General features: G+C 41.3%; 2 protein-coding genes across 2 annotated transcripts in view; one reads left to right on the top strand and one right to left on the bottom strand.

The window, feature by feature from the left end:
• The window catches only part of SARNP (SAP domain containing ribonucleoprotein), a 45,521-nt gene extending 35,123 nt beyond the window's left edge, over window positions 1-10,398 (bottom strand). The window contains exons 1-2 of the mRNA XM_059185056.1: window positions 10,216-10,398; window positions 1,864-1,963 (exon numbers count right to left, since the gene is read on the bottom strand). Of these exons, the coding sequence (XP_059041039.1) occupies window positions 1,864-1,963; window positions 10,216-10,251 (136 nt within the window). The 5' untranslated portion in view covers window positions 10,252-10,398. The remainder of the gene's footprint in view (window positions 1-1,863; window positions 1,964-10,215) is intronic.
• Window positions 10,399-10,426: 28 nt separating this feature from the next.
• ORMDL2 (ORMDL sphingolipid biosynthesis regulator 2) lies at window positions 10,427-13,062 on the top strand. Its single transcript, XM_059185057.1, has 4 exons — window positions 10,427-10,666; window positions 11,493-11,667; window positions 11,861-12,012; window positions 12,578-13,062. The coding sequence occupies exons 1-4, from the start codon at window positions 10,533-10,535 to the stop codon at window positions 12,711-12,713; spliced, it is 597 nt and encodes a 198-aa protein (XP_059041040.1). The 5' UTR covers window positions 10,427-10,532; the 3' UTR covers window positions 12,714-13,062.
• Window positions 13,063-13,101: the final 39 nt, after the last annotated feature.

The following is a 13,101-nucleotide window of genomic DNA, read 5'->3' as shown; positions in this document are numbered from 1 at the left end:
AAAGAATATTAAAATATTCAGGTCAAGCCCTGCTAAAAAACCATCTTGATCACTGTACTTAAGCTAAAATTATAATCATTTTGCTTTCCCAAAATAAAATTCAATAATGGAAGCCAGAACTGATGCTTATAAAATCTGCTCCACATGGAGATGATAAGACTATATTCTCTACCTAACATTAATACAAAATTGAACTCCAGCTAGACTAAAAAACTGTAATGAGGTCAAACTATAACATTAATAAAAAGTAATGTAGAGGGCGCCTGGGTGGCTCAGTGGGTTAAGCCGCTGCCTTCGGCTCAGGTCACGATCTCAGGGTCCTAGGATCGAGTCCCGCATTGGGCTCTCTGCTCAGCAGGGAGCCTGCTTCCTCCTCTCTCTCTCTCTGCCTGCCTCTCTGCATACTTGTCATCTCTCTCTGTCAAAGAAATAAATAAAATCTTTAAAAAAAAAAAAAAAAAAAAGTAATGTAGAATATCTTTAAGATTTAGTGGTAGGGAAGGATTTCTTCAAGAAACAAACAAAACCCTGAAGCAAAAGTGACATATGAAAAACTGCAGATTTTCTAAAACTAAGGACACCATGGAAAAAGAAATGACGAAGAAGGTATTTATTTCTAAAACCAAAAGGGACCAGTTACTAGGAATACAAAATGTCTACATTCAGGGGAACCCCACTGAAACCAGGGTGAAGAAAAATCCCTAAGAACCATAAGCACAAGAAATGTTCAAACTTTATAATAATGAGAGAAATGTAAATTGAACCAAAAGATTAGCAAAAATTAACTCACTTGATAGGATAGTGTCAAGTTCAGGTATGTGGAGGAGATAAAAGAACCCCTATGCACTGATGATGAGAGTACTGTAGATTTACAGAGGAATTTTGGAACACAATTTGGCAGTGCTTCATCATACCAAGAGTACATGTATGAACAGATATTAATTAGCAATCCCACACGTGGGAATATACCCCAGAAAGATACTCACACAGAAATATAAAGGAAGATGAAAGAAGTAGTGTAGGAGGCAATATAGGTGTTTGTTGCCAGGTGAATTAAGTAAAATGTGGTGGATTCCATATATGACAGAACACTATGCAGGAATTTGAATCAATAAACTAGATGACTACACAGCCACAGGCCACACGAATATAAATATATCCTAAAAACACACAAAACTTAGAGAAAACAAGTGAGAAGCAAATATGGCCTCACTGCCAATTATAAAAAAAATAGTGTATACCAAACAATACCACAAGGTTTATACAAGGACAAAGACAAAAAATATATATCAAACACATTAGAATAGCTGCCTAAAGGAGGTGGGATAAAAGGAATGGGTACAAAAGGAAACAAAAATTAGAACGGGGCCCTGTACAATCTAGGATGATAATATGCCTTAAATAAAGCTGGTTCTGTTGGTTTTTAAAAAGGTGGAATTGTAGAATGTCAGAGTTAGGACCAGAGATTCCTTACGTTTATGAATTTTAAGGGTGGCAACATTTGTCTCATTTCATAGATCAGAACAGACACCTACTGAAGTAAATAGTGACTATACAAAGTTACCAAGTAAATCTCTGGCATAAGAGGAATCAGAATCCAAATTCTCCAATCCTCAGTCTATTGATACTTGTTTTAGCATACTTCCTTTCAAACAATTTGCTGAAATAAAATTTAATGTCTCAAAAAAAGGGAGGGATGTATTTCTTTGCTTTATAATCACTGTTTCAGATGATCAAGAGTTTTCTGATAGAGTTAAGAGCTTATATTACCAACAACCTAAAGGAGGAGAAATCTTCTATATGGCAGAGCCAAAAAAAATTAAACCCTTCACTCATATCACTCTGCCTCTACAAAACACTCACCATGCTCTTCAAGATATGCCTGGAGCCTGTTGATGAGATCTTGTTTTATTCCCTTGGTCTCCAAACCACGAGCAAGACATTCCTGCTTAAGTTCAGCAAGCTGAGAAAAAAGAATAAAGCTTTTCCTTAGTTAACAGAATGAACCTGGTGTTTTTAAAAAAGTTCAATCCCAAACTACCACTCTTAAACCCACCAACCCTCCAGATCCACAAAGTTGGATCTCTCTAATTAATATTCAATATGCAAGAAGGCTTTTCTAAAAGATGATGAAGAATAAATGTCCTACTTTAATAGAATTCTTACCTATTCATGCAACTATTTATCATCACAAATCCCTAGGTATTTCTAGGGATGGGATGGTGTCTGCACCCCCCCATTTTTCCTATATAGAAAAAAATGAATCTTTAAGTAGAACTAATTATCTAAAAGCAGATTCTTCTTACTATCTATTATCCCAAATCCCTTACTGCAATTTACTATTTACATGCATATAAGCCTTACCACTAAAGAATTAGGTAGACATACATATTAGCTAGTTTAATGTCAACAATGGATCAACTAAAGGATCTATTTCAAAATGAGAAAAATATCTAGTGGCATGCTATCAAGTTCTGTGGAAGTTTTAAATCAGTAACTTGACTAAACATATAACAGCGCTTTGCAGACAACAGAAGGAGGAAGGAAGACTTGATAGATTACTGATAGAACTAAAGGGCAGGGAGGGCAAGAAGGGGAGCTCCTCAGAGAACAATGAGCCAAAAAGAAGATTCAATTTGGAAGGACCAGGTATCCCTATGAAGTATTACATTTATATTCAAAATTTAAACTGTTCAAAAATCAGATGAGCAAGATCTGACTCAACAGTAACTCAAAGGATAAAGACCTCAGTTTGCTACCAAAGTAATTCTAGGTACTGTAACCGAAAAACAGAATCAACATTAAATGATTATTTATTTGATTCTTATTTTAAGAAGCATAATGACACGCTGACCCAAGGAAAACAAGCAGAAAAGGGAAGGCTCCAGAAATCCTATATGCAGATCAGTGCACAAATAGATGGGCACTGAAAGACGACTTCACTGGCTTTGAAGTACAGATCTAAGATCAACCAGAAGTCAGAAAGCAGATCCCTATAAAAGAAAGAACTTTACAATTAACAGAATATGCCAGGCATCTCTGGAAGGCTTTCAACCAAGGGAGCATCTGAAAATGGAGAGGGGCGCTTTTTCCCCTAATACAATGACTGGGCAGGTGGAGCATTCAATGAGTTGGTCAGGCACCAGGGATACTGTGTGGAGAACTAGCCTACTCAACAAACAGCACCCTCTACTGAGAAACATGGTAGTAAATCACCCATTAAAAGCATAGCATAGCCTCTTCTAAAGTCACCTGGGTTCAAATTTCAGCTTTACCACCTATAGCTATGTAACCCTGGATGACTAATTTAACCTCTCTGTGCCTCAGCTGCCTATGAAACAGGGATAAGGCAACAGTACCTAGTCCCTAGGGCTGTTAGGATGATTAAATCAGTAATATTTGTAAAGCTTTTACAATAGTGCTTGGCAGCTAGTAAGCACTTCATAAATGTTAGACACTGGCTTAAAGATTAGACAAGATTAAACAGAATCGCTGCTTCACAGGTTTCCAAATTTCACAGATCAATATATTTTTAATTAGGCAGACTGATGGGGCTGCCAACTTTTTTTTTTTTTTTAATTTATTTGTCAGAGAGAGCGAGCAAGAGCGAGCACAGGCAGACAGAGTGGAAGGCAGAGTCAGAGGGAGAAGCAGGCTCCCTGCGGAGCAAGGAGCCCGATGTGGGACTCGATCCCAGGACGCTGGGATCATGACCTGAGCCCAAGGCAGCTGCTTAACCAACTGAGCCACCCAGGCATCCCGGGGCTGCCAACTTTTTAAAATATTCCAGCCAGGTGGACTGATACGTTTGTAAAAAACAATAAAAACCAGTTATTGGAAAAGAATCACACACTTGGATGTAGCAGTGATGCCAAACTGCTATAAAAGTTTCTAAAAGCTTACTCATTTTTTTTTTTTTTTTAACTTATTGCTAACCACTAACAGCTCATGACCCTGCACTGGCCTTCAGACCAATATCCTGAATATTATTAATCTAGAATGGAGACGCTAAATGATCTCTAAGGTCCATTTCTTAAGAGCCTGGATCTTTTCTACATTGGTACCATGTTTCTTCATTTTCTTTCTGCTTCCTGGAGAACCAGGCTTCTGATCTTAGTTACACTTTAAAAAGTTTCATTCGTTTGGGGTACCTGAGTGGCTCAGTCAGTTGAGCACTCCACTCTTGGTTTGGGCTCAGGTCATGGTCTCGGATCGTGGAATCAGGCCCCATGTAAGGGTCATCACTACGCATGGTGTCTGTGTTAAGATTTTCTCCCTCCCCCTCTCTTTGCGCTCCTCACTCCTCCCTCTGCATGCACGAGCATGCGCATGCTCACTCGGGAATGGTCCCTCTCACTAACTCAAATACAATCTCTTTTTTTTTTTTTTAAAGCTTTTTTGTTTATTTGTCAGATACAGTGAAAGAGGGAACACAAGCAGGGGTAGTGGGAGAGGGAGAAGCAGACACCCCGCTGAGCAGGGAGCACAATGCAGGTCTTGATCCCAGGACCCTGGGATCATGACCCCAGCCGAAGGCAGTCGCTTAAATGACTGAGCCACCCAGGTGCCCCAAACATAATCTTTTATAAAAAAGTTTTCTTTTTTATAAAAGTATTATGTTTACTATAGAATAGTTTGAAAATTCTGAAAAGTACAGAAGAAAAGAGAAGTCTTACATAACCCCAGCAAATGGACATCATCTAACAGTTTAAGTATATCATTTGTGTGATGTGCTTAGAGGGTGCTGCTGTTTACAAAGAATACAACTTCTTTTTTACCCCTAATCTTTCTCAGAAGCCTCCATTCCTCCCCATCACCACCCTGGGTTTAAGTTAACACTTGCTCGTAAATATTCAGGCAATTCAAAGCTCAACCTTCTAAGGAGTTGTTCTTCCCTTCTCTTTCCTTCCCCAATTGTGCCTACATAAAGCCAAAGCTTACAAAAACTCCCTGACAAAGAAACGGACAGTGATGGTTTCTGTATAGGTTTCTGATTTAGACTTGGGAGCTGACAGATTGGTACAACTGGTAGTGTAGCGTGGATAGCATCCATCCCTGCTGGCCACTGGCCCTGCCATTGCCTTTGGTCACTGAAATCTCAGCCCCCACCAGTTTTGAGTCGCTAACCCCCCAACTTTGGCTCATTCATAAGATCAATAATAGCCTAACATTATGTCACAATACCTGTATCATTCACCTCACTTCATCTCATCACGTAGGCATTCACGTCATCATAAAAATGGTGAGTACAGTATAACGGGTATTTTGAAAGAGATAATGTTATTGTTATTAATCTGTTACTGTCTCTAAATTTATAAACTAAATTTTATTATAGGTGTGCATTTATAGGAAAAAATATAGTATACATAAGGATTCAGTACCCTAGGTTTGAGGCAACCACTGGGAGGTCTTGGAACATATCCCCCATGAATGGGGTGGAGGAAACTACCGTATAACTAGAATCTAATTTCTTCTGGTCTTTCATACAGATTACTGTAACTCTTAACCCTTGCACTTCATTACAGTTTATTCTCCACAAAGTATCCAGAGTGAACTTTTAAAAATTTAAGTCAGGAAAAAAAAAATTAAAGTCAGAACATGTCATTCCTCTATTCAAAATCCCTCCAACTTGTTTCCTATCTCAAGGGTAAAAGCCAGAATCCTAATGATCACCTTAAGGTCCTCTTGTAACACTTTGCACAAGACCCACTCCTGGGGGCGCCTGGATGGCTCAGCTGTTAAGCCTTTCCCTTCAGCTCAGGTCATGATCCCAGGGTCCTGGGATCAGGCCCCACATCGGGCTTCCTGCCCAGCAGGGAGACTGCTTCTCCCTCTCCCATTCTCCCTGCTTGTGCTCTAATATATAAACAAAATCCTTAAAACAAACAAACAAACAAACAAACACCTCACTCTTTTACCCCCGAGTCTCTGCTTTAATATCACCTTCTCTATTAAGGCCTTCCCCAGTCACCCTATTTAAAATTTCAATACCCATAATCGCAGAGTACTACTACCTAACATCTCTCCTATTTTTTTCTACAGACCTTACCACTATTTTAACATACTGTAAATTTGACTTATTTATTGAGACTTTCCCTAGTAAAATATAAACTCCATGACAACAAGAATTTTGTCTGCTTTGTTCACTGCTCTATGCCCAGAACCTACGGCAGTGGCACATGGTAGGCACTCGATAAATACTTCCTGAATAAGTCCCAAACCTTTACTATTAGCTCTCAGCTCTTGAAAAGGAGACCTTTATTTCCAACTATTAGACATCTCCAAGTGCAAACCTCAAAGACATTAAGTACAAAACTGAAGTTACCTTCTCTATTGCCCCAAACTGGCTTCTCTCAACCTAGACTACTCAAACCTTGGATTCATCTTTCATTCTCCCATCTAATTCATTTACAACTACTTACAATTTTATATCCCAAATTCTTTCAAATTCATTCCCATTCTAATATCCACTACCTTAATTTAGGTCTTACTAAGTCTATTCACTTGACAGTGATTAAGCACTCACTCCATCAAGCATTATCCTAGATACAAGAAAAATAATCATAAAGAGAGAGAGTCCTTGCTCGTGTGAGGTTTACAATCTAGTAAGAAAACAAGGCTACCAATGATCACATACTTAATGTTTAATATAAAAAGGTACAGGGTCCTACAGAAGTTTTTAAAAAGTAGTCTGATCATGTGTGTGGATATGGAGAACTTATCTAACCTAAGGGTTCCTTGGGTAAATGATGTTTGCCTGATATCTGAAGGGAGTTAGTACTTAATTAGACAAAGGTATGGGGTATGGAGGTGGCAAGGAACACTAAAGCTGAAAGCATGTGTAACAGTTCTGAGTTCTGAGCTAAAGAAAGACGGTAGTGCAGTGATTAAGAACATGACCTTGGAGACAGACTACCTGGATTTGAGTCACCACTTCTTATTAGCTCTGCAACCTAAGGCAAGTTACTCAATCTCTCTGAGTTTCCATTTTTCTTATTTTAAAGCGGAAATAACAAAATAACAAAGCATTTACCTTATAAGGTTATTATGAGAATTAAATCAGGCAATGTATGTAAATAGATTCGACCAGACCTTGCCACATAGTAAATTCTAAGTAATTGTTAGTAATTAATGAACACAGCTATTCTGAGGAATAAAATGTAGTAAAGCCACAGTGGTTGGCAGTGTGAGAAACTAAGCTGGAGAGATTGCCAGGGGTATAATTAAAAGGTTTTAAGCAGCACAGTGACTACTATAATAAAAATCTAACTGGTAAAAAAATCTCTTGCTCTCCAGACCCCATCCTCCATAATGCCAAAAGAACACAAACTGATCACATCAGCTCTTCCTTTCAAATATTCAAAGGCTCCTCACCTTCTGCCTATGTGACAAAAACCAAACACCTTACACAAGTTAAAAGGCCCTTTTCAATATCATTCCATTCCACCTTTATGGTCACACAGTTCACCTACCTTCTCTTCCAAATTATCATCAATCATCAATGTACTTTATGCTTCAATATTACAAATGTCTCACTGTTCTCAACATTCTGACACTAAATATCCTTGTGGTTCTCTCCTCTGCAGTAGTCCCGTGTCCCGCTTTTCACCACTGAATGGAAATCTGGTATCGCTACAGTTCAAGACATTTTCACCCACATTCAGTCTCTCTCTCCCACTGTTAGAGTGACTACATTTCTACAAAATCTTCAGAAATTTGCTGTTGATATGGAGTTACATATCAATTCAGATAATATTTTTCCCTCCTATTTCACAGCTTGTTCCTTCCATCTGAGAATCTATACTAAAGCCACAAATTCTCTTTATAAAACTGGGGTTTTAAAAAAAGAGATAAAAGTCTGGTCAATGCAAAAGTCAGGATCACTCCATCAAGATTAACAGTGGAACCAAGCATTAACTATCCTGGAAGTCAGAATTAAAGGCATAGGTTCTTAACCAGAGGTCCACGGACTCCTCAGGGCTACAACGTAATTTTATGAAGCCCCTCAAATCGCATGCAAAGTATATGTACATGCCTTTTTCTGGGAAGAGGGTTCATACCTTTCATCAGAGTTTCAAAGATATCTGTGACCTCCAAAAGGTTAAGAAGTGCTCTAGAGAAAAAGCAAAGACAAGCAAACGTGATTAAAAGAGTGAATCCTTTTCAGGGGCACCTGGGTGGCTCAGCTGGATAAGTGTCCGATTCTTGATTTCAGCTCAGGTCATGATCTCAGGGTTAGGAGACTGAGCCAGGTATCCAGCTCCCCAAGAGACTGCTTACTCTCTCCATCTCCCTCTCCCTCTCCCTCTGCCCTTCCCCCTGCTCATGCTCTCCCTCCCCCTCTCTAAAAATAAATAAAACCTTAAAAAAAAAAAGCCTTTTCAGGCTGACAGGAGGGTCTCATATTCTTTCAGACTATAATACCTGAAAACACATCAGAGGACATTATTCCTATCAAAATCAAATTAATACAGACCTGACAAACAGATTTTATGGAAAGAATCACTCCACAAACCAACACAAAATCCACAAAGGCAAGTCACAAGACTAGTGACTTACTCCAGGGACTTCAAAAGTGGAATTAATAAAAAGAAAATACTATTCTTCTATTCGTATTTCCCTTTCATCTCACTCAAAACTTTTCAGGGTGCCTGGGTGGCTCAGTCAGCTAAGTGTCTGACTCCTGATTTCCGCTCAGGTCATGATCCCAGAGTCTTGGGATGGAGCGCGGCATCAGGCTCCCTGCTCAGGGGGAAGCCTGCTTCTCGCTCTCCCACTCCCTCAGCTTGTGTTCCCTCTCACTGTCTCTGCAGAATAAAAAAATAAAATCTTACAAAAATTTTTTTTGTTGTTTTTTTGGTATGTTTTAGGACAGATATAACAGTATGGCAGAACATTATTTAAGTAACAAGACATATAACAGAGGTAGTTACTCAATTTTTACTTGTTGCATTAAGAGACCACTGATATAATCTACAGATTTCAGTGCTACCAATTTAACAGTAACTCCAGGAGACACAAAAACCCACTAGAACAGTTTAGAATCCATGGGTGAGAAATCAGATTTCACAGAAAGACTAACTGATATCAACCAGCATGTGTACTCCCTACCCGCATTCTCTTTACTCCTTTTTTTAAAACCTCATCAAACTTTAAACGATCAGTTTTTGGCTTTGGCTAAATCAGCGTGGTTTGTCCAGGTTCCCAGGATGATACGACCGAAACATCTGATGGGAAAAACTACTGTGAAACCACACATGGACAACTAATCAAGATATTCTCTTAATTCACCTAAAACAAACTACTCATTTCTTCTAGGAGATTAATAATCTCAATGTGAGGAAGCTACCAAGATTCCCAAAAGATACAACTTAAAACCGCCCTGTGACTGAGAGTGTCACCCAGTGGTGACACCAAAAGATGCAGGGTCCACCTGCTATATGAAATGGGAAAAGATAAACCTAACTTCGGAACTGCTCTTCCAAATATTACAGTTACAAGTGAGTTGTCTTTCTAATGATAAGGTATAAGGGTAGGGGATAAGGCTGGCGGGCTGAGAACCGCGTGAGAATTCGAAAAACTTTTAAATCTGAGGTATCTATGCCTTTACTAACCCTTAAGGTCTCCGAAATCCCTGGCTTCTCAGGAGAGGCCTAGCTTCTGAGGCCTCTCCTCACGTTTCAAAGTTAGCTCCGAGGGCGTAACCCCACCTAAAAAAAAAAAGGAGTGGAAGCATTCTCTGGATACTGTTTGAAACGTGGGTAGAAATACAAAACGCTGCCATCGTATGCTAACGGGAACCCCAGCTTTGGACAACAGACTGAAAAGCATCGACCCAGGAAAGAAAAAGGGGGTCCTGGCTCCAGCATGGGGCAAAGAGGAGGGGACCACTGACGTAATGCAGCTCTGACGAGAAACGTGAAAGGAGTATAACAGGTTGAAAGCACTTGCACATCCGGTGGGGAAGTGACGGATGATACTACGATGAAGAAAGGGCCGAAATAACAAAGAATACTGTAAAACCGCACGGAGAAATGGGAAATTAGGGAAGGCGTAGTGGGGAAGAAAGGAGGCACAAAAGAAAAGAACTACGGCGGGATCCAGAAAACGAAGTGGAAAAGCCTGCAAGATGAACATACAGTAAAAATAGTAAGCCACCCGGCAGAATTCAGTCCCCAGAAAGGTCTAACTTAGCCTTTCCCCGCCTCACGGTACCTTCAGTTTATGGAGCTCCACCGTCTCCGCCGCCATCTTGCTACCCCTCTAGTCCACTAGGCCCCCACCCACTACCTCCGCTTCCAGGAGCTCCCGCCTAGGCGCAGATAACCAAGGCCAACCAATCGCTGTCACTCTTACTCCCACCTCACACTATCAATTCTTCCCATTAGTCAATAGCGGACGCCGTTCTCACTTCTCCTAGCAGCTTTCCCCACCTCTCTCAAAAGGTGGGACAGGGAGAGGGGCGGGTTCTGAACGTCCTAAACGGCGGAAATGGCGACCAATTGCGCATTACCATTGCAAACTGCCAACCAATGGGTGGCGGCAGCGCCGATTCTGTTCCACGAATAGGGAGAGCGCAGATGGGCGAGGGCGTGTGCTTCCTGGACACCACAGGTGTGGAAGCGAACGCCGCTCTTCGAGTCGGACGGGCTTCTGAAGCCAGCAGGTATGGGCTGCCGGGTGACTAGAAATGGGGCAGAGGAAAAGTGGTGCGGGGTGAAAGATGGAGGGCGGGGGCGGAGGGAGGTTGGAGCGTCGGCGACCTAACGAGAGGAGCTCTGAAAAGACCCCTGAGGATAACCGGACGACAAACTGGAGAGGGAAGCTGGGAGGGGCGTGGGGCGGGTCCAACACTAGGATTTAAGGAATTTCAGGTAAAGACGGGCGAGCAAGATTTGCTTCCCAAGTTCACATCAACGAGCACGATTTTAAAAGGCCAAGTTCAGACAATCAGAGCCGCCTCTTGAATCGGGAATAAGGCTCCGTGACTCGAGATGCTGAGCTCAGGTTCCTTCCTAGCTCAATCCAAAAGCCATTGGGTAAATACTTGGCAGCGCCCTTCGCTTGAGAAAGGGATTGGGATGCGGCCTGCTTACATGCCAAGGGAATGAGAGAGACTGGACGGGCAAGCCACATAGGAAGAGGTGGGGATTAGAAGTAGTTTTGTCCCCTTACCCCTTATTGGTGGTTGTTAACCCCTGCTGTCAGAAGTCCCTGCCCCAGGCCTAGACCCCTTAGGTTACAGTTGAAGTGTAAAGATCAGAGTAAAGATTGCCATTAATGTCTCTGAAAGTAGAGAGCACCCCTCTTGCCTTTTAAGTTTTCTTTCCTAAGTCTTCAGTTTTTCCTTTGTGCACAATGGGGAAGTTCTTTTATTCCCAATATAGTTAAGGGGATTTGGGCTATCCAGGAGACAACTTGGTGGAACTCATTCAAAGAGGGGTTAAGAGGAAATTGAATTGGACTTCTGCCTGATCCCCCCACGGTGGTAGGATGAATGTGGGGGTGGCACACAGCGAAGTAAACCCCAACACTCGAGTGATGAATAGCCGGGGCATCTGGCTGGCCTACATCATCTTGGTAGGACTGCTGCATGTGGTTCTTCTCAGCATCCCCTTCTTCAGCATTCCTGTTGTCTGGACCCTGACCAACGTCATACATAACTTGGTGAGCAGTTATACCCTTACAACCAACCCAGGCCTTACACCCAACCCAGGCCTTTCCAAACCAAAACCCAATATCACTGATTATTTGGGAATTTATGTCTTTGTTTCAGAATCTCAGCATAATTCTTGGGCTGAGGGACTACTTTCTGCCTCCTCACACTGCACCCCACTGCCCCGCCTTTCCCTCCTCCCAGGCTATGTATGTCTTCTTACATATGGTGAAAGGGACACCTTTTGAGACCCCTGACCAAGGAAAGGCTCGGCTACTGACCCACTGGGAACAGATGGACTACGGGCTCCAATTTACCTCTTCCCGCAAATTCCTCAGCATCTCTCCTATCATACTGTGAGTCTAGGGGGAGATACAGGGAATGCTCTAAGCATAGGGAAGCTTTAAAAAAGCAGACTACTAACTTACACCCTTTGAAGATATTATGGTATGGTCTGAATCTAGGGAGAGCAATAAAAAGTAGAAGATAGTAATCAAGCATTCCTTGCTGCCCATTGGTGGTAGGGGAATGGAGAAAGGACTGAGAAAACACCCAAGCAAAACCAAATGGTTTTACACTTCAAAGGAAATGAATAAATAAAGCAGAACAGATATAAATCTGTGAAAACTGTGGGGAATTGAAGCAAAAGCACTCTAACAGCCACATAAGACTTCAGCTGTCATTTACCACATCATTAACAATGAAAAAACTCTTCTAATTTATAAATCTCCAGCTAAAAGTGCTGATTATCTCCCCAATCCCAAAGTAAATACTATTAATTTAACTGGAATATTTTCAGATATTCTAGGACTACATGCAATAAAACTGGTCATTTAAAAATAGAAGAGAAAAGTCACTGCAAAGCCATAAATAACAGCTAGGGAAGGCCAACATCACTTAACCCATTTCTTCTCTCCCCAGCTACCTCCTGGCCAGCTTCTACACCAAGTATGATGCTGCTCACTTCCTCATCAACACAGCCTCGTTGCTCAGCGTACTGCTGCCTAAGTTACCCCAATTCCATGGGGTTCGACTCTTTGGCATCAACAAATACTGAGGGATGGGGCTGGGGATAACACTGGACCAAAGGGCTGCAACATCCTTTCCTCCTCTGTATTGTCTTCTGTATCTTGAAACCCTGAGAACTACATAACCTTTCCCAAACTCCCAGGAAGAAAACAGACTGGAAAATGGGGCTCCCTGGCCTCAGGGAGCTAAAAACAAATTTTCTTTTAATCAGGAAAGGTGGCAAAGATAAGGGCCAAATCAGTCTCCCTCACAGCAGGAAGCCATGTTTGAGCAGTTTGTTTGGTGATTAAGTTTTCCCAGATCTTCTACCTGCACCACCTACCAGCTCTGTTTTGCTGTGTTTTTTCCCTATAATAAAGTTTTGGTTTTTTTTTTTTTTTTTTTTTTTTTTTTTCAGATATGGCTATAGTTTGGTC

This window comes from Mustela lutreola, chromosome 8 (genome assembly GCF_030435805.1).
Source record: "Mustela lutreola isolate mMusLut2 chromosome 8, mMusLut2.pri, whole genome shotgun sequence".
NCBI lineage: Eukaryota > Metazoa > Chordata > Mammalia > Carnivora > Mustelidae > Mustela > Mustela lutreola.
The sequence above is the reverse complement of the archived record's forward strand: the minus strand, read 5'-3'. Positions and strand labels throughout refer to the sequence as shown.